The sequence below is a fragment of the Phodopus roborovskii genome, unplaced genomic scaffold, assembly GCF_943737965.1.
Source record: "Phodopus roborovskii unplaced genomic scaffold, PHOROB, whole genome shotgun sequence".
Lineage (NCBI taxonomy): Eukaryota > Metazoa > Chordata > Mammalia > Rodentia > Cricetidae > Phodopus > Phodopus roborovskii.
The window spans coordinates 1,058,367-1,079,656 of record NW_026126434.1 but is presented as its reverse complement, the minus strand read 5'-3'; the positions used below and the strand labels follow the sequence as shown (position 1 = coordinate 1,079,656).

General features: G+C 38.6%; 1 protein-coding gene across 2 annotated transcripts in view; it reads left to right on the top strand.

The window, feature by feature from the left end:
• Cenpf (centromere protein F) overlaps nt 1–20,040 on the top strand; it is a 45,515-nt gene extending 25,475 nt beyond the window's left edge. For both annotated transcript variants that reach the window (XM_051186608.1, XM_051186607.1), the window contains exons 11-18: nt 113–248; nt 1,922–5,286; nt 6,752–9,574; nt 10,549–10,701; nt 11,077–11,236; nt 12,228–12,701; nt 14,291–14,469; nt 19,233–20,040. In XM_051186608.1, the coding sequence (XP_051042565.1) occupies nt 113–248; nt 1,922–5,286; nt 6,752–9,574; nt 10,549–10,701; nt 11,077–11,236; nt 12,228–12,701; nt 14,291–14,469; nt 19,233–19,436 (7,494 nt within the window). In that variant the 3' untranslated portion in view covers nt 19,437–20,040. The remainder of the gene's footprint in view (nt 1–112; nt 249–1,921; nt 5,287–6,751; nt 9,575–10,548; nt 10,702–11,076; nt 11,237–12,227; nt 12,702–14,290; nt 14,470–19,232) is intronic.
• Nucleotides 20,041–21,290: the final 1,250 nt, after the last annotated feature.

The window sequence follows — 21,290 nt, the reverse complement described above, 5'->3', positions numbered from 1 at the left end:
TAAATAGTGGAAGGGGAAGATCATTCCTAACTGTGAAGGACCTTTATTAAGGGAGAAGTTGTGCTTCGCTTGAGCATTTGTTTAAATTAAAACATGCTAAATGCATTTTTAGGAAATGAAGAAGGAAAACAGTCTCATTAGGAATCAGTCTGAGCAAAGGGCCAGAGAAGTCTGCCACCTGGAGGATGAACTTGGTAAAGTCAAAGTTTGTTTGAACCAGAGCCAGAATTTTGCAGAGGACATGAGAGGTGAGTTCAATAACATTAGTTCTGTACAATTTTTTTGTTTTACGTGTTTTGTATGTCTATATGTGCATGAGCTGTGTTGTGGTGTGTGTGTGTGTGTGTGTGTGTGTGTGTGTGTGTGTGTTTGTATCAGAGGGCAGCTTGATGAAAGAATTCCTTTCACTGTATGGTTTCTTAGGTTTCAGTCTCAGGTCATCAGGCTAAGCACCAAAGCACCTTTACCCATTGATCCATCTCAACAGTTCAGAATTCTATTAATTCTTATTCTCACTAGGAAAGATTGGTATTAGCCCATTGGAAGAACCGGTGTCCTTTTCTGTATTCACCCAAAAATGTCCCTGCAATTGATAAATTTTTTCTTTTTACTGCCCAGTTTCCAGCTTGATAGTTGAACTTCTAAAAATTGGAGCACATTGAGTTCCAAAATGCATGGGTTTCACTACTTTAAAACCAGAAGGACAACATTGCTATACAATACTATATTGGCAGTGCTGACTCACCCTAGAGTGCCATAAACCCTACGTTAAATGTATGTGTTCCAGTCCCTAAATGGCCATTATATTTTGATAATTTACTTTACTAAATTACCTTATTTTCTAGGTTTACAGCCAAAGAATTAATGTATACAGCAAATGAATCCATCATTTGTTTCATATTTATTTTTAGCATATCTTTTTACATAATATTTTCTTAATATTTTCATATGAAGAATTTATCTCTGACCTGTTGAACTAAATGTGTGTGATACTGCTATGTTTTGTTTCATGCTCATTCTCCTTTTGTTTGGGTTTGGTTCCAGGCTGTGCTCAAACAAACCTCCTGTCTCAGTTTCCTAAGTATCTACGACTGAATCCCTGAGTCTGCTTTTTCTTTCCTGTGCAGCTGGTGGAAGTACCAGTCTTCAGCTTTCCTAAGAAAAACTATAAGAATGCGTTATGACTGGGTCATTTTTCAGGGTTGATCAAAAGTGTCATTGTTTGAGGCCCTCAAATGCAAGGTAGAATAGTTATGCCTTTGGGGTGCTGTTCCACAAGTTTTTAACTATCATTGGGTAGATTTGAAATTAATGGATTAGAAATAAGTATAGTTTTTCATTTAATATTACATTACATTACATACTATTTTATATTATTTGCCATAGAGGCTTTCAATTATTCCCTCTTTCCACCAGGCCTTTTCGTAAGTGCTAGGTAAAAATATTGCCGTTGTCAGTAGGACAAAAATAAGATAGTACTAGGAACTTCCAAATGAATCTTAACTCCTCTCAGTAAACTTACTAATGTGGGATTGGAATGTGGGTGACATTCTTGCTCACAAATAATATAGTTTTTTAAAAAGAAATAATTCTAAATACTCTAAACTTCCTTGTTCTTTTTATATCATTTTTATTAAGCTACCTAAGAGATTATCGGATACATTACTATACTAAAATGGCCATTTTTCTATAGTGTCTTTATATAAACTTAGGTCATTAGGTTATGAAGTGAACTATTTTCAAGGGCACCAGCATTAGTGTCAAGTTTTACAGGACTTGAGAGTATTAATTTCATTGCTTTTTTTTTTCTTTTTTAGTTTAGAGTTTTAGAAGCCATAGATTAGATATGTTAGAGTATAAGATGAAATAGGTATTTGTTATAAACATTGATAATTTTGTGCTCATTTGTTTTTTCTAATAGCTAAGAATAACTCTCAGGAAATTATGCTGAGAGAGCTCCAGGAGAAACTAAATCAGCAAGAGAACTCCCTAACTTTAGAGAAACTAAAGCTTGCCTTAGCTGATCTGGAAGGGCAGAGAGACTGTTCACAGGACCTGTTGAAGAAAAAGGAACATCACATTGAACAGCTGAGTGATAAGTTAAACAAAATAGAGAAGGAGTTTGAAGCTTTACTGAGTGCTTTGGAGTTAAAAAAGAAAGAGTGTGAAGAGTTGAAAGAAGAGAAAACTCAGTTTTCTTGTTGGAAAAGTGAAAATGAAAAACTTGTAAATCAGGTAGAATCAGAAAAAGAAAGCTTGCAGAGTAAAATCAACCACTTAGAAGCCAGTCTCAGGACACAACAAATGCAAAGTCATGACTACAGTGAAAGAGTAAGGACACTGGAGATGGAAAGAGAAAACCTTAATGTAGAGATTAGAAACCTCCACAGTATGATAGATAGCAAGATGGTAGAGATTGAGACACAGAAACAAGCCTACTTAGAACTGCAGCAAAAAGCTGAGTTCTCAGATCAGAAACATCAGAAGGAAATAGAAAATATGTGCTTGAAAGCTAATGAGCTCACTGGGCAAGTCGAAGATTTGGAAAATAAGCTTCAGTTACTATCCAGTGAAGCAGTGACCAAAGAGCAGCAGTACCAAGGCTTGCGTACCGAATATGAAACACTAAAGGATTTGCTGGAGTCCAGAGGTTCTCTGGTGACAAATGATGATAATCAGAGAAGTTCTTTGCCTTTTGAACAGCAGCCTACAGTGAGTGATTCCTTTGCAAATCTAGTGGGAGAACAAGGAAGCATGTGTTCAGAAAGGAGTGGCTGCTTTGTAGATGGGGACCAGACTTCAGAAAGTCTATCTGTTTTACAAAATAGAGTCACTTCACTTGAAAGTTCCCTGGAGTCTCAAAACCAGATGAACTCAGATCTGCAAAAGCAGTGTGAAGAATTACTACAAATCAAAGAAGAAATAGAAGAAAACCTCATTAAAGCAGAACAGATTCATCAGAATTTTGTGGATGAAACAAACCAACGCATTGGTAAATTGCAGGAAGACTCTGCTGTTCATCAGAATATTGTTGGTGAAACTTTAGCAACCCTTGAGAGTAAGGAAAAAGAGTTGCAACTTTTGAAAGAAAAATTAGAAGCTGAGCAAACAAAGATTCAAGAATTAAAGAAGAGTAACTGCCTTCTTGAAGACACTCTGAAGGAGCTACAACTTTTGTCTGAAACCTTGAGCTCAGAGAAGAAGGAAATGAGTGACATCATCTCTTTAAGCAAAAAAGACATTGAAGAGCTAACCCAAGCAAATGGGGCTCTCAAGGAAGTTAATGAGGCCTTATGGCAGGAGAAAATGAATTTACTCCAAAAACATGAGGAGATTTCCAGCTGTATAGTAGAACAAGAGAGAAGCATTTCAGAGTTGGCTGATCAGTATAAGCAAGAAAGACATCTGCTATTACAACGATGTGAAGAAACAGAAACTGTGTTGGAAGATCTCAGGGGTAACTACAAAACAGCACAAGAAAACAATGCTAAGTTAGAGTGCTTGCTCAGTGAATGCACTGCTGTTTGTGAGAATAGGAAAAATGAACTGGAGCAGTTAAAGGAAGCATTTGCAAAGGAACAACAAGAATTCTTAGCAAAATTAGCTTTCAGTGAAGAGCAAAACAGGAAATTGATGCTGAAGTTGGAGATAGAGCAACACACTATGAGATCTAAGATTACAGACCCCAAAAATTCTAAGAGTGGGACTGATGTCTTCAGGCAAGAGAGCTTGACTTTAAAGGAAGAGCAGAATAAGAAGGAAAAAGACATTGTCAACTTAGATGAGAACAAGCAACTAATGCAGTTAATTCAGACTAACCATGAGAATTATCGTCTTGAAGTAGAATCAGATGAGAACTCTGTAAAAGCAACAGATGAGATAAATAAGTGTAGTTCCCAGTACCAGATGGATATTGACACTAAAGACATTTCTCCAGATAATTATAAAGCACAGTTGGTACAACTAGAAGGTTTGATTAGAGTTATGGAAGTAAAGCTTGACCAAAGTGAGGAGGAGAAAAAAACCCTGCATCAGGAATTACAGACAATTAGAGGGGAGCTAGTAACTGGGAGTTCACAGGACACTCAGTCACACAAAAGGATTGGCCTTCAAGACTGTGAAATAGAAGCAGAAGAAAAGTATGTCTCAGTGCTCCATGAGTTGTCAACAAGTCAGAATGAGAATGCACACTTGCAGTGTTCTCTACAGTCAGCACTTAATGAACTGGCTGAGCTAGGGAAAATGTGCGAAGTGCTGAAGGTTGAGAAGTTACAACTACAGTCTGAGCTGAATGACTCACGCTCAGAGTGTATCACAGCAACTAGTAAAATGGCAGCAGAGGTTGAGAAGCTAGTGAATGAAGTGAAAATCCTAAATCACGAAGGTGTTCTTCCTCAGAGTGAGCTAATGAAAGATATGTCAGATGTGTTGCACGATAAACAAAGCATGACTCCTTTGCACGATAACAGTTTTTGTGAACAGATAACCTTGTCAGACAAAGAAGTTCGAGTGCACTTTGCTGAGTTACAGGAGAAATTTTCCTGTTTACAAAGTGAACACAAAATTTTACATGATCAGCACTGTGAGGTGAGCTCTAAGATGTCACAGCTGTGTTCCTATGTTGACACATTAAAATCTGAAAATTCTGTCTTGTCAGTGAATCTGAGAAACTTGCAGGAGGACTTGGTAAAAGAGAGGAAGCCTGAAGCTGAGGATGGGCATACTCTGTCACTCTCGTTTTGTGGGACAGAGAGCCCTAGTCTAGCAAATTTTAGAGACGCTTCTTTTTACAAAGATGTTTTAGAACAAACTGGAGACACATCTCTTCTAAGCTTAGAAGGGAATGCTTCAGAAAATCCTTGTAATGTAGATGATGTGTCTTACAGCAGTTTAGAAGAGGAAAATCTGACTGAGAAAGAAGTTCCTGCTGCCTCTGTGAGGACTGTTGAAGAACTTGAAATCCTATGTCAGGTGTACTTGCAGTCCCTGAAAAATCTAGAAGAGAAAATCGAGAGTCAAGAGATTATGAAAAATAAAGAAATTCAAGAGCTTGAGCAGTTACTAAATTCTGAAAGGAAAGAGCTTGGCTGCCTTAGGAAGCAGTATTTGTCAGAAAAGGAACAATGGCAGCAGAAGCTGACAGGTGTGACTTTGGAAATGGAGTCCAAGTTGGCAGAAGCAAAGCAACAGACAAAGAATTTGTCCCTTGAGCTTGAGGTAGCACGTCTTCAGTTACAAGAGTTGGACTTAAGCTCAAGGTCTTTGCTTGGCACTGACATGGAAAATGTAAGTACTTGGGATATACGTGCTGTTTCTCTACGTGCATGCCTAGTTAAACAGCAAATGCTTGTTGGATTGAAATAAATATAAACTCAAGATTGAAGTATTCTTTACATTCAAGGAAGTGAAATACTTACCAAAAATTTCCCATAGCCAACTAGGACTCAAAAAAATGAGGAAACTTTATTTGAAGAATAAATGTCCATCATGATTTGATTTAAATACCCTTTTATGGAAAAATCACTAAAGATGTTTTTGAAGTCTAAAGTTGGAAGTCTTTATAATGTATATTGTCTTGGTCACTATTCTGTTGCTATGAACAGACTCCATGATCATGGCAACTCTTAAAAAAGGAAAGCATTTACTTAGGACTGGCTTACAGTTTAGAGGTTTAGTTCATTATCAGCCTGGTGGGGAGCATGGAGGCACACAGGCCAAGATGGTGCTGGAGAGGTAGCTGAAAGTTCATCCAGATTGGCAGCCTGTCTTGAACATTGGAAACCCCAAAGCCCACCCCCAGTGACATACTTCCTCCAACAAGGCCACATCAAATCCTTGTCAAGTAGTGCCACTCCATAATGACCAAACATTCTAACACAATGAGCCTATGGAAACCATTCCTATTCAAACCACCTCCTATACTTTTACTGATTAATAAGGCACAATTAAATATTATGAACATTGAGTGATGTGTTAAGGTAGTTTGGCCTTATGCCTTTCAGACTTTAAATGTTATAGTATCAGTTCTTAAGTGACATAAGATATTATTTAAATGTTAATTTTCTAGCAGCTTGCAATGGAATCAGTTAAAGAAAATTACATTTTAGTTACTTGTGATTTGTCTTTTAGTTGATCAGATCATCTGAAATACTAATGCTGTACATTTAAGTCTTACTCTACTTCTGTGATGTGAAGGTCATGTCATGTTGAGGTGGTGGTAGGAAAAAAAAATTATAGCACCCCATTTTTTAGATGCAACTGAGACAAAACATACTTCATCCAGGAAATTGCTAATTAGGATGAGGTCTTTGGACTGAAAATTTGCTCATTAAACCCTTATTGTTTTTCTTAGTAAAGAACATGAGTACTGAAGACCATGTTCACCATTTTACCTGAAGTTTGTCAGTCTCTTATTTGGTGATCACAAATAAATGCTACTCCTTTAATCTGCCTGAAACATTGCAAGCTATGAAAGAAAGATGTAGTTTTCATGTTAGGTTTAGTTGAAATAAATGCCCTGGAGGGTTCATCCTTATGGTAAATATCTTACCCAGTGCTTTGCACATAGCTAGAACCCACTGAATGTTAGCATTGACTATCTGGACAGAGATCAGGATTGAGAATTACTCTGGAGGGATATGCATAGAAGCACACATATGGGCAATTTCTGTAAAGTAATAGTTAAATCACTGATTCCATTTTGATTCTTCTGAAAAATAACATGCTTTCTTGGTTTACATTATGTTTACAGGCTGTTCGGGGTCAAAATGATAGGTATGATAAAAAAGAATCAGAAGAATCTATTTCAGAGACTACAGAGAAAACACCAAAGCAGGACACTGATAAAGATGTTCAGCAAGACTTTTGTCTAGGTACTTTAGTCACTGAAACTGAGACAGCCAGGCTCACAGGAGAGGGGTATGAAGAACAGTCCCCACAAGGCAGTTGTGAGGCACCAGCAGAGGACAAAACCCAGGACTATTCGGAATGCATTTCTGAATTGTTTTCTAGTCCTAATGTCTTGGTACCCATGGATATTCTGGAAGATCAGGGGTCTAACCAGAATCTCCATTTGCAGAAAGACACATCAAATGAGAATTTAAGATTACCACCTATAGTAGATGACTGGGACAAAAAAGTTGAAAGTTTGCTAAATGAAATAAAAGAATCAGGTTCAAAACTCAGTTTACAGGAAGTACAGCTCAAGATCAAGATTGAAACATGCATGCAATTGGAAAAAATAGTCAAGGACCTCAAGAAGGAAAAATCTGACTTAAATGAAAAATTGGAATCCTTTCTTTGTAACCAGGAGGTACATCAGAGAATAGAAAGTTCAGAAGACCTTGTTTTTGACATAGAATTGGGAACAAATAAGTTAAGTGAAGCTATTAAAGACAATGCAGCCAACAGAGAAGATAATTGGAAGGAAAATTTTCTTGATGTGAAGAAGGAGCTGACCAGAACCCAGTCTGAGAAAGCTAATCTTGAGCATCTCATCCTCTCTGTGGAAGCTGATTTAAAAGTGGTTCAAGCAGAGAAACTGAGTTTAGAAAGAGAGACTGAAAGTAAGCAGAAGGTTATTGTTGACCTTAAAGAGGAACTATTTGTAGTCATAAATGAGAGAAACAAGCTTTGTGGAGAATTAGATACTGTGTCAGAAGAAAGAAAAGCACTGGATCAGATGTCTAAAAAGATGAAAGAAAAAATAGAAGAGCTAGAGTCTCATCAAAGTGAGAGCCTCCGTCACATTGAGGTGGTAGAGGCTCAGGTCAAAGACAAAACAGAACTCCTTCAGACTTTGTCCCTAAACATGAGTGAGCTAACAAAGGACAAAGCCCGTCTCCAGGAGCAGCTGCAGAATTTGCAGAATGACTCCCAGGCATTATCTTTGGCAGTAGGTGAACTGGAAATCCAAATTGGACAACTGAATAAAGAAAAAGAATCGCTGGTCAAGGAGTCTCAAAACATTCAGGTCAAGCTGACTGAGGTAGAATGTGAAAAGCAGAACATCTCTAAGGCCTTAGAGGTGGCACTCATGGAGAAAGGTGAGTTTGCAGTGAGACTGAGCTCAACCCAGGAAGAGGTACATCAGTTGAGAAGAGGCATCGAGAAACTGAGTGTGCGCATCAAGGCAGATGAAAAGAAGCACTTCAGTACCGAGGAGAAATTGAAGGAAAGCCAACGTGAAAATGATTCATTGAAGGATAAAGTAGAGAATCTGGAGAGGGAATTGGAAATGTCAGAAGAAAACCAAGAGCTGGTGATTCTTGATGCCGAGAATTCTAAAGCAGAGGTGGAGGCCCTCAAAGCACAAATGGATGAAATGGCCAAAAACCTGAGCATTTTCGAGTTAGACCTTGTCACAGTTAGGTCTGAAAGAGAAAATCTGACCAGGCAACTACAGGAGAAGCAGAACCGAGTATCAGAACTGGATGAATTGTGCTCTTCCTTTAGAAGTCTGTTGGAAGAAAAAGAGCAGGCAAGAGTACAAATGGAAGAAGACTCCAGATCTGCAGTGCTGATGCTTCAGACACAATTACAAGAGCTCAGTGAGGAAATAGCAGTCTTGTGTAATGACAGGGAAACTCCGAAGACCCAAGAACAGAGTGTAGACCAGGCAGGGGAAGAAGTGCATCCCTTGAAAAGTAGCATTCAGAAGCTGAAAGTTCGCATAGATACCAGTGAAAAAGAGCAGTGCCACCTCCTTGGACAACTGAAGGAAAGTAAGCATTATGCAGACATGCTTAAGGACAGAGTTGAGAACCTTGAACAAGAATTGCAGCTCTCAGAAGCAGACAAAGAACATGTGACTCTCAAAGCTGAGAATTCCAAAGCAGAGATACGGACTTTAAAATCAGAAATACAAGGAATGGTCCAAAACATCCAAGATTTGGAGTTAGAACTTACTAATACAAGGTCAGAGAATGAAAGTCTTATGAAAGAATTAAAACAGGAGCAAAAGCGAGTATCTGAATTAGAAACAATGAATTCTTCGATTGAAAATTTAATAAAAGAAAAAGAACAAGAAAAGGTTCAGATGAAAGAGGAATCCAAAATAACAATGGAGAGGCTTCAAACTCAATTAAGAGAGCTAAATGAGACAATGATTTCCTTGTGCAATGACCAAGAGGCCTATAAGACCAAAGAACAGAACCTGAGTGGTCAAGTACAAACTCTTGAAGTTGAGAAGGCCCAGCTGCTGCAGGACCTCGGTGAGACCAAGAATAAATATATTATTTTGCAGTCTTCTGTAAATGTTCTCACTCAAGAAATAAAAGATGGCAAACAGAAACTAGAGAAGAAGGAGGAAGAGGTCAGGTCACTGGAAGATCAACTTAAAGGTCAAGAGCAGCTTGTGTGTAAACTTTCCCAGTTGGAAGGAGAACAGCAACTCTGGCAGAAACGGAAAGTAGAACTGGGAAATCTGACTGTGGAGCTGGAGCAGAAGATCCAAGAGCTGCAATCCAAAAACAGCACTTTGCAGAGCACCTTTGAAGCACTGCAGAATTCTCACAAGAGTTTAGAAAGTGAGCTTGGATTGATGAAGATGGAGAAAGTATCACTTGTGCAAAGAGTAAGTGCCATCCATGACTTATTTCCCTGTGGAAGTATGGTCAGGAGGGAGGGACTTGGAGATGGTTCCCTGACTGTGTTTATATGTAGGGTTTTGACTACAGGAATTTTGTGTCAGCTCACTTAACAGTGACTGCTCTTTTGTGTGTGTGTGTGTGTGTGTGTGTGTGTGTGTGTGTGTGCTGGATTAAGTTTCTGATGTGACCTCTTCAAATAGGGGAATCTTGGGTTTGATATATACTGTTCAGGATTCTTAATATCTGTAGTAGTTTGGGTTCACTGGGGTGGAAACATGTCCCTATCTAGCTGAGAACCAATGTGGTAAGGGTGTAACCCATAACTGATAACAGTTAAGGTTTGAAGGCAGCCCCTGCCCTTTACACCTTTAAGAGAATGAATGCCTAAAGATACTGATGTAATTAGGACCAGTCGAACACTCATGACTTTCAGGTATGGGTTGAGAAAAATCAGATCAAGAAGGGGATCCTTAAGAATTAATTTTTTTATTCAATAGATTATTAAAAAGGAATGTCCAGAAAATGAAGTCTATCACAATTATATTTTCTAAGATATGTATATTTATAACTTTAATCCTTGGCATGTTTCTATTTAATTGGAGTAGCATGGTAGGATTAGTAGATATCTAAGGGCAGATAAAAGTCTAAGACACGAAATACAAAAACCTAAGACACTGCCTCAAAACATTATCTGATGTTATTTCAGATTAAAACCTTTGTAAAGGGTCTTAAGGTTTAGGAATATTAACTGTCTTTTTTTTTTTTTTTTCTTACTACTATCTTAAATCTTTGCTGAGAAGAAAAATGGAAACTCATTAGTAGGTTTTGAGAAAACCAGGTGAATGGATTAGTAGGAGGGATCAGCCAGGTTCCATTTTCTTAAACTGTGTGTCTTACAGTGGTTAATTCAGTAAGAATGGACCACCCAGCGCAGTTACTAATGAATATTAAATTTCAGGTTAACACAATGATTGGGAAAGAAGCACAGCTACAGAGGGAGCTGCATATAATGGTACAGAAAACAACAAGACTGAAGGAAGAATTCAATAAAGAGAAAAATAGGCTAACTGAAGAATTAAAAGTTCCAGTAGAAGAACTAAAGAACCTCAAAGTAAGGTTCCTCATGGCAGATTTGTTTTGTTCTACTTATTTGGCATGTCTACTCTCTGGTTGTCTGTAAGACATTCTGTAATGTCTCAAACTTTGTTTCAGGTTGTAGAACTTAAGCTTAAATAATGCTCAGATTTATAGTGATTTTCGCCTTCTAACACATGTCATGTAAATGCTGGAAAAATTCCCAAACCCACATTGGCTAACAGGGAGATTTAGGGAACTAAGAAGAGGAAGGGGGTTGTTTTATGAATCTTGAGATATTCTATTGTAAATATAACTACTATCTGCTGCTTTAATATGTTTTAGTTGTTTTTCAATATACTTGTAAAATGAAATTCAAGGTTTTAAATGAAATTCCTTTTTTTTTTTGTAGGTAGAGCATCGTAAATATGTGAGTCAGCTTGAGAAGGAATTTCAGCGTGCTCAGGGGAAAATAAAGTTGTTGCTCAAGTCTTGTAAACAGCTGGAAAGAGAAAAGGGGATGTTGGAGAAAGAGATCTACCAACTTGAAGCTGCACAGAAGCAGAAAGCTGGTGGGTACTAGCTGGGTCATACTGGTCGTCATAGGCTGTCTTCTGAGAGTTAAAGCATTTTCTGTGCATGTGAATGTTATAGCATTCTCTGTGCATGTGTAAAATTCAACTCAATACTCCATTTGGTGCTCATGTTTAAAAAGTGGTTTAATTAGTTTCTTTGTAGTATTTTCTAATTTCTGAATTGTGGGCTTAACCCTGTATGGTAACTATAGGATTCTCAATGAAGCCTATATTTAGAAATAGAATTACTTCTATGGGGGGAAACCTGAATGACACCTTTTGTTAATGGTTATCTGTAAAGAGTTTGTCATTTTGATACTGTTTGAGTAGCTTTTTTCCTCTTCTGCTTATTGGTAACTAACTTGCCACTTTTATCCACCCACATATTCCACTTTTCCATGGGTAGCCAGTGGCTGGTATATGTGGGAGGTTTCTAGACAGAGTGTGGCAGGGTACTTCAGTGGTCTTTCCCATTGAGAAGTGTAATTGGAGTAGTTTTTGGAATCTGGAAGTTTCCCTCATGAATTGGTTGCCACCCCTGGCATTTGGAATCTGACTGAGGCCTTTGCCTTGATGTGGTTCTACATTTGTGCCTACCAATCCTTGTATTCTTACAAAATGTTTTCATCGCCTTTGGGCACCTGTTCCCAAAACTATACAAGATAGACTTTGTGATCATTACTGAATTATATTAATTTTTGGCAGAAAGAATGGATGGGGAAGGGAAATATAGAAAGTTAATTTGCTTGATCTCTTGTAACTAGTTCTATGAGGGAGTTTAGGTTTTCATGGGTTTTATTTAAACTTATCTATTTAAACCTATCTAGATTGTGCTTCATATTCTTCAGACATGTACAGGTAGATGATTGTTCTTAATTCCTGGAAAAGTTCAAAGAACAGACTTAAAGATTACCTGCTGGGAACTGTCTATAATAACACCTGGGAGCAGCAGCACGTTGTATATGATGTGTTATTTTGTTTTCTACAGGTTCTGTTGTGGGTGATAATGTAGCTAAATTAATGACTGAAAACACAGAGCTGAAAGAGACTCTTGAAGAGAAAATGAAGGAAGCAGATAAATACTTGGATAAGTACTGTTCCTTGCTTATAAGCCATGAGGAGTTAGAGAAAGCCAAAGAGATGCTAGAAATACAAGTTGCTCGCCTGAGTTCAAAACAATCAGAACAGCATCTCCACAGTTCTCCTTTACTGAATTCTTCAATTCCAGGACCATCTCCAAACACTTCTGTCAGTGAAAAGTCAACATCTGGCCAAAATAAAACTTCAGGAAAGAGGCAAAGGTCCAGCGGAATTTGGGAGAATGGTAATGGGACAACACCTTGTACACCAGAGACATTTTCTAAAAAAAGCAGGAAAACAGCCAATAGTAGTGTGCACCCTACTGAGGACAAGGAAGAAACTAAGTTTGAGCCAGAGGGACTCCCCGAAGTTGTAAAAAAAGGTACGCATAGTTTACATACAGAATTATAGGGCTGAGGGTATAGACCACGTGCTTAGCTTGCTTGTGGCCCTTTATTCAATTCCTAGCATTAAAATGTGAAAATTTGAGATTTCACTTAAAGTTGGCATGTGGAAAGATAGAAACCTTTACTTTTTTAGGTTTTTCAATTATTATATATTAGCATTAACTGCCTGGAGAGACTAGTGATGGGAGATGTCATTCTATAAATAGGTTTCTCTTATTAGTTAATGAATAAAGAACTGTTGGCCAATAGGAAAGCAAGATAGGTGGGACTAGGAGAGAAGGAGGAGAGAGGAAGTAGTAAGGAGGAGAGTCAGCATGTAGACACTTGAAGTGAGAGCAGGATGCTAGCCCATCTCTCCAGTAAGATGAGACCACATGGAAATACTTAGATTAATAGAAATAGGTTAATACTTAAGACAGAGCTAGCTGATAAGAAACTAGTAACTGGCCAACAGCATTATATCAAATACAGTCTCCGTGTGTTATTTGGGGCTCGCGTGGTGGTGGGGCCAGACCGGCAGGGAAAAATTACTTATAACAGACTAGTCCATTAGAAGTCTGTTAGAAATTCTTTTTTTTTTTTTTTAAATCATCTTTCCTTTTCTTGAGCCACATGAACTGGACAAGTAATGTGGTTGACCTTGACCTCCTGGAAGTAAGAGTTTAGAATTTTCACACCTATTGTTGCAGACTTTCCCCCTACTAATTCAGTTCTGATTTTTAATTCTTTTTAATATTTTGAGACAGAATCTTACTTTGTATCCCAGGCTGTACTTGATCTTAAAGCATTTCTGTCTTAGTCTCTTTGTGCTAGGATTATAGATTGTGCCATCACACCCCAGTGTCAGTCATATAGTTCTATTTAAAAAATCTGTAGCAGGTTGGATTTTTGCCCTAGTCCTTGAAATCAAAACTGATTGGAGGAGTTATGTTTTGGTAACCATAGTTCCAAAATATTTAGCTAGCTGTCATCCTCTTAGATGACTTATTTGTAAAGGGTTAAGAGCATTGCCTGTAGTTAAATCTGAATGCTGCTGTGATAGTGTCTTTGTGGCCAGCCATTTCTTCTTGGCACCAGTCAGGTCAGTTCCTTTCCTGGAAGGAGACAGTATGAACAAATAAAGATACTCTTACAAGACCTAAAGTCACTGTTAGTTCACATTTTCCCTCTTCAGACAAGAGCTGGCCTTTCCCCCATTCTAGTTCAATTGTATTAACTGTCCTGCCTATCTTAGAAATGCAAGATAATGCAACCATGTAGAAGAAGCAAAACTTTTTTAATGTGATTCTTCCTGATCCTTTTTCCCAACTGTGGTGTCTTAAATCTTTTCTCTTTCTAAGAAGGGGATAACCTGTTAATTTTCCAATTCATTTGATGACCATCAAGGCAATTATGTGGTTTAATACATTGTTCTCTGTGGCTGAGGAGAAGCTAGGTTTTGTATTTTTTACTTTCAGTTATTTTTATTTTATACGCACAAGTACCTGAACTCCATTGTTGGCATAGCTAATACAGAAAGTCCCTAATGAATGCCATTTCTGACGAGCAGTTGTTTTGCCCTTAGGGTTTGCTGATATTCCTACAGGAAAAACAAGTCCATATATCCTGCGGAGAACAACCATGGCAATCAGAACCAGCCCCCGCCTTGCTGCACAGAAGTTAGTGGGATCCTCCCCAACACCAGGCAAAGAAAACATTGCAGAGTCCTCAAAACCAACAGCTGGTGGCAGCAGATCACAAAAGGTAGTCTGTGAATGTCATTTCCTGCCTGCCATCCTGGAAGTCTGTTAGATGGTCCACGGTTGGCTGCTATAGTTTGTCACTGAGAGGCCAGAGTGAGCAAGTCCAAGGATACTTATCAGTCTCCTGAGGCCTGATCTCCTCCTCTACTCAAAGAGCTGTTTGTAAATAGCTAAGCATGGCTTAGATGGTTTAAAGAGGTGGTTCTCCTTTGGGCCACAGGATTTGGTCACTGTTGAGATTTTACACTCTGTTCATCTCCTCTCTCCTGTCATGATTATGATTGCTTATGGCCTTTATTCTTTACATTAAGCAAAAGGTGGAGAATATTTGCTTAGTTGATTTTTATTTCTAATACTGTAATTCATACTAGCAGCACCAGTTTTGCACACAAGTATGTGTGTTTTACCTAATTTTTAAAATCCCAGCCTTGCCTTGAACTCATTGTTTAATAACCAATGATGGCCTTGAACTCCTGATCTTATGCTACCACCTCCTGAGTGCTGGCATTACAGATGTGCACCATATCTCCCTATCTATGCTTTGTGCATATCAAGTTACACCCATTACATTTCTTAACTCAGGTTTATTTGTTGCTCTCTTGTATTGGTGTGATAAAAGAATGAAGGTGGTCTTCCTGAAAGATTCAAACCTCCCCAGGTTCACATCTCTGTTTTACAACTTGTTTGTATTTCACAAACTGGGAACCATGGGAATATTGTTGGAAATTTTCAAAGTAACTTCAGGATATTTTAAAATTTTGTGATGTTACTTTGCTCACTGGTAGAGTAAGTATCCAATCAGATAACCTTTCACAAATGTAGTAAGTAGCTCTTGTTTGTTAGTGTTATTAGCAGAATCCAGAAATATTGGTGATTAGTTGTATCAAAACAGCAACACATTGCAAATCAGTTTGTTTTGATTGATGTGATATAGTTAAAACTTGCAATATATTTTCTCATAGCTTATAAGTTAAGGTTAATAGTGAGGAAAGATCTTAAAATTTCATACACTGTACTGGAGTGGTCCACTTTTCATGGTAGAAGTAGTGAATTATCCTGTGCAGTTCCCTCCCTCCCCCTCAGTTATCTCTGTTTCTCCCTCTCACCTGGAGTCAACTGTTGGTGCTGCCAACAGTGCTGGAGTATAGTAGAGAGTCTTGACTTTCCCCATGCATGAGGAAAGCTCTGTAAAATAGCAGCTTCCCTGAAGGAGTGAAGCTGGGAAGCTTTGACTAGAACTGTTGGCCATGGGGTAGACACAAGGCTAGGAATCAGGTAGGATCTGGTATAGACTGCCATTTTTTTTTTTTTTTTTTTTTTTTAGCTAGGTGAAGGGAGCGCCTCTCACCCCTCAGTTAAAAAGAAAGTCCCACTCCTTCCTCTCTGAGGCATATGTAATATAGATGTTCTGTATGTCAGGATCCTTACAATAGGAAACTAGGCACTAAGCTAGGATCTGGACTCTGTTGTCAAAAGGAACTGACTCCCTGGGTACTACTGCTTACTCAAATATCTGTTTTCTAGTTTGCAGTATTAGTTATGTCATGTCTAATGAAAAGTCTGACATGTAACAAATGTTTGAGGAATGAATGGAGTTATGAGTATTATCTTGAATTGACTTGTAATAAGGCTTTTATAAAGACAGGAAACTGTCCAATGAAGCCACCACAGGGTCTTTTCTTTTCTCTCTCTCTCTCTTTTTTTTTTTTTTTTCTTTATAAGGAATTGATGGTAAAAGCAGTTTGCATGTGGTTTTCAGATTTATTACCTAGGAGAAAGAGTTTTGCACACTAGGGGGCCTGCACTCCACACTGCTTTGGAGCCTGCTGGTACTGAGCAGTAACCATGGTTTCCTACAGATTTGTGTTCTCTGCATTAGCTTCATGCAGTCTAGTCGGCACCAGCAGTTATAAATTACAAAGCAGTTTTGTGCACTTGGAAGAATGGCAGGGGGTCCTCTTGAAAAAGAGGGTCTAGGAGACTTTGATTAGATTCACATTTTAAAAACATAGCCTAGTCATTTTTCACTTTAAGTCAGCATTTTCTGAGATGCTCTGTATAAGCATGTTTCATTGTTTAGTTTAGAAAACACAGGACAAGATTTTGTTACTAAAACAGGTGCTTTGACACTCAAAACTGTAAATTCTCCCTTAAGGTGAAGGCTGAGTTCAAGGCAGCTCCTTAATGCCATTTATTAACATTTGAGTTCAGGGTAGGGAAAAATGGGTAAGATGCATTGGGTGCATTGTTCCATTTATGACACAGAGATGAGGAAGCCCGGAAAATCCTAATCTGCTGGGGACAAAAGAGCTGCTGTGTATAAACTTGATTCCCTGACTAGTTCTGCTTGGTGGGTGGGGTGGTGGTAATGGCTTCTATAAATTGTAAGACTCACATGGATTGTAGTGATGCCTTGAGCACTACATTGTATTACTCCCCACAACCCCATCCCACCCCAGCTAGTAGGATTCATTTCTACTAAGCTGTCCACATCTCTATTTTCTTCTCCCCATTCTGGTTGCAGGCATCACTGGTAACTGGCACTGTTAGATTCAGAGCTGAGCATCACACTCATACTTTACATTCTCACTTAGCTCCAGAAAAGCCAAGTCAGAAAAGCCAAGGAAAGTACTGCAGTCACTTCATTAGGTTTTGCTGTCTCTGTTCCTTATTTCTGTGTGATCCATCATTCTCCTTGCTTTCCTCCTTTTCCCTTTCACTGAATGAACTTAACCTAATGTCTCTGTGACTAATAGATTCAAGGGAAACCCTTTTCTTGGTTGCTCTCATTGCATCTCTCTCTCTCTGTCTCTCTTTCTGTCTGTCTGTCTGTCTGTCTCTCTCCCTCCCTCCCTCCCTCCCTCCCTCCCTCCCTCCCTCCCTCCCTCTCTCTCCTGTTTCAAAATAGTACCTGGAAATTTTACTTAAGGAATGTCTGTCATGTAGTTATCTTTGGGACACTACATGAAGACCTATCTGTACTTGCAGAATAGTTGTTCTTTAAAAATGTTTTATTAATTGTCTTTTCCTTTTTGGAGGGTGAGGTGCACTACTGGATAGAATTGAACATAGGGCTTCGTGCATTTTGACAAATTCTCTACCACTGAGCTCCATCCCCAGCCTTCTTAATAATTTTTAAGACAGTGTCTCACTAAGCTGCCTGGCTGGCCTGAATTTACTCTGAACCAAGTTTAATCAGGCCTTGAAAGTTGGTATCTTTTTCTCTTAGCCTCTTGAGTATCTAAGTTGGCAGGCCTCACTAAGCCCATTAGGCTGCTTTGTTTTTGTTGTTGTTTTGTTTTGTTTTTAGCTGCATCTCACTGTTGTGCAGACTAGTATTGAACTCCTGGGCTCAACTGATCTCATGTCTTACCTTGCTGCTCTGTTTTCTTCTGAAGATCTTGTTTATGAATCTTCCATTCTTGGTTTTAACTTACTGTTTATGTACTTCCTTGTCCTCTACCTTATTTTGGATAGGGTCTTTCATTGGTCTGGAGCTCACCAAGTCGAATAAGTTGTTGAGCCAACAGCAGTCCCTAGAGGATTGTCATGCCCAGCCTTTTCTATGTGGGGTCTGGGGATTGCATATAGGTCCTCATGTTTATAAGGCAAGCACTTGATACATAGCCTTATCCCCAGCCCTTCTTATTTTCATACCTTATATTTCTTCATTATTTTATATATCATAAATTTTGACTCAGCAACTACATCAACATCTTACTATTTCTTAGTTTTGTTTTCTAGTATAACCCCTTTCATCTAAAATATACAACATCATGGGGGATTTATTCTTCCTGGATTTCATTATTAGATAACTGTCTTCCAAATCCAGTATGGAAACAATACTTTTAACAGAGTGATTGAGAGCAGGATGGTGGTGGTGCACACTTTTAATCCCTGTGCTTAGGAGGCAGAGGCAGGTAGATCAGCTTGCTCTACAGAAGGACTTCCAGGACAACAAGGTCTACACAGAGAAGCCCTGTCTCCTAAAACCAAAAATGAAAGAAAGAAAAAAAAAAAAAAAAAAACAGAAGAGAGTGTGATTGACACTTCAGTTGTGGTTCCTAGGTGTTTGCCATGTTATAAATAGTTTTCCCTCTGAAGTCAGTTGTATGCATTTGTATTGCATTTGCTGTCAATGAAGCAAGGATTCAGGACCATCTAGGCAGGTTTTGGCTTTTAGTTAGAAATTTGTCATGCATTTGCTATGAGCTTAGGTACAATGTGGGTATTAAAAATGAGTGTAGGTAAATAAGATGCAGTTTTTGCATTCAGACAGTTTGTCTTCTGTTCTGACATGCCACAGTTTCTTGGAAGCAGGGCTTTGTCCTTCAGTGGTGTCAAGAGAAGCTTGGGACTTATTAGAGGGTGTGTCTGATGTTTTAACTCCTGTTAAGTGGCTCCTGCTTTCAGAGAGGAAGATATTAAGAGCTGACTCAGGTGATCAGTTTTATCTCTTGAGAGTGGGAATTTGACCAGGCCTGACAATACAGACATCTAAGTCTATCAGCAAGGGAGCCTGAGGCAGGAGGATCACAAGTTCAAGATCTCTTTGGCCTATAGAATGAGTTTAGGGCTAACCTGGGCAACTAGTGAACCTTTATTTCAAATCCAAAGTAAAAATAGGGCTGAGAATGTAGCTCACTGTGGGCCACTTGCCTAGCATGTATAATGTCTTCAGTCCCCTATAGAACAAAACAGTGATAATCATTGAGAAAAATGTGGACGTGATATTCAACCTCTAACACATTATGTATATTGCAGGTCAAGGTTGTTCAGCAGAACTCTGTGGATTTACGCACTGCCATCCCAGAATGTCCAGAGAAGTCGCTCACAGCCAGTAATGTTCCTGGGAGAAACTCTTTGGAGAGCCCCAGGGAGGGCCTCAGGGTTAAGCAGGGTAACCCTGCCTCCAGTTCAGCTGCTGGACCTAATCCAACAGTCAATGAAAACTGTCGTGTCCAGTGAGAGATGTCAGGGTTCTGGAAGGTGACAGTAGCCAAATCAGTCTGCCTGTGAGGACTTGTCTTGAGCTGAGAGCACTTTATAATTGAATCCTTATGCTCTACGTGTGGTCTTCAGGTCTCCCATATGTAAGATGGGAAAAGTTTGGAAGCACCTTTTTACCATGTCCTTGTTCTTCACCCCAGGTATAAATGGTAGTGGATAGAGCATGAGAATTTGCTGCAGTGAAATGGAAAGCACCATAGTGATTTGTTTGTGTGAATTTTACATGTAGAAAACCCTGCAGTGATTTGGTTTAGGATCTTGTGTAAAGTGTTATGCGGGAAATAGTTGATCTAAGAATTTGAGCTGAGTAAAATGAGAACCTGTGTGAGTGGTATGTTCATTCTTTCAGTATGTTTCATAACCTTCTGCTCATATAACCTGTTCATAAAGTGTGTGGGGCATTGGAATGTGTCTTTATTTCTAGTTAGTCTAATTGTTGCAGACACCTCACAGGTGGTATAGATCATGTTTATGTTCACTGTGTTTTTCTTGTTAAAGTCATCATAGTTCTTTGGTATACATTGCTGTATCTGGTGATATATTAAAATATGTTCTCATAAAAGTCTTATTTTGTAAAAATTATTTCCTAAATATGAAAGTGTTGTAACTAGTGGCATCACATCATGATGAGATATTTGAACAGTTGGTACATATTTTTGAATACATGAAACCACTGTGCTTTCTGAATATGAGACATACTTTGGAATGTTGATCATACAGATGTTATGAGAATATAGATGTATCTAATTATTTGATACCGTGTGCTCATTAAGTCACATCAGCAAAGGTACAAGGATGGAATGTTTCCATTTGTCGGTTGAAAAGATGGAGACATTTAAACCATATCAAATAAAACCCTTGACTAAGCCCCTGTGCCCTGAATATGGGTAAAAAGGTTTTCAAAATTTAGATTAGTAGATAATTTGTTCTTGGCTTTCAGTTCAGATTGGCATCCAAGCCTTCATGGTCATTTTAGATTTTAAAAATGTCTCCAGCAAATGGTTCCATGTAGACAGACTTCTTTCCTGCCCACCAGTTTCCAAGTAACTGATACAGAAACTTAATTATAAATACTTGGTTGTTGGCTCAGACTTACTAATAACTAGCTCTCACAACTTAAATTAACTCATTTTTATTAATCTGTGTGCTGTCACGTGGCTTGTAGCTTTTGCCCCCGTCCAGCATGTCTTGCTCCCTCTGCATCTCCTGTTGACTCCTATGGCTCTGCCCTCCTTTCCCCCAGCATTCTCTCTGACCCTAAAATCCTGTCTAACTATCAGCCAATCAACTTTTTATTAATATTGCATGCAATATGTACTTATAGTGTACAAGAATTGTTCCACAGCATTCCCCCCCCCTTTTGTCTAATTAGAAAGGAAGGTTTTAACATAGTAAAATCATAAATAACAAAAAGAGTTGTTTGAGTAAGAATTACAGTTACAATATCCACTCCATTTGTATTTGGCATATTTAGGGAAAATATTTTATTATGTATCTTTGTGAGTCTCCAGTTTTATATACCTAATTTTTTTTTTTAACATAACTAAGGAAAACTATAACTATTTAGTCTTTAACTCTATCAAAGACCCCAGAAGGGTAGAATCTTATCTAATGACAGGGCCATCTGGCTGCCTGAACAGTCACCCAGAGTTTTTCTGTAACGTTGGGGCATCCATCTTTGGCCTACAGGCTATAGAATATCCGAAAGACATTTTTAAGAAACAGGGAAGTTTGAAGGACTTCCTCCCATGTCTTGGCAAAGTTTGGCAGTCGCTTTCTTTTGTGTATTGCTGCTCCAGTTGGAAAGTATCC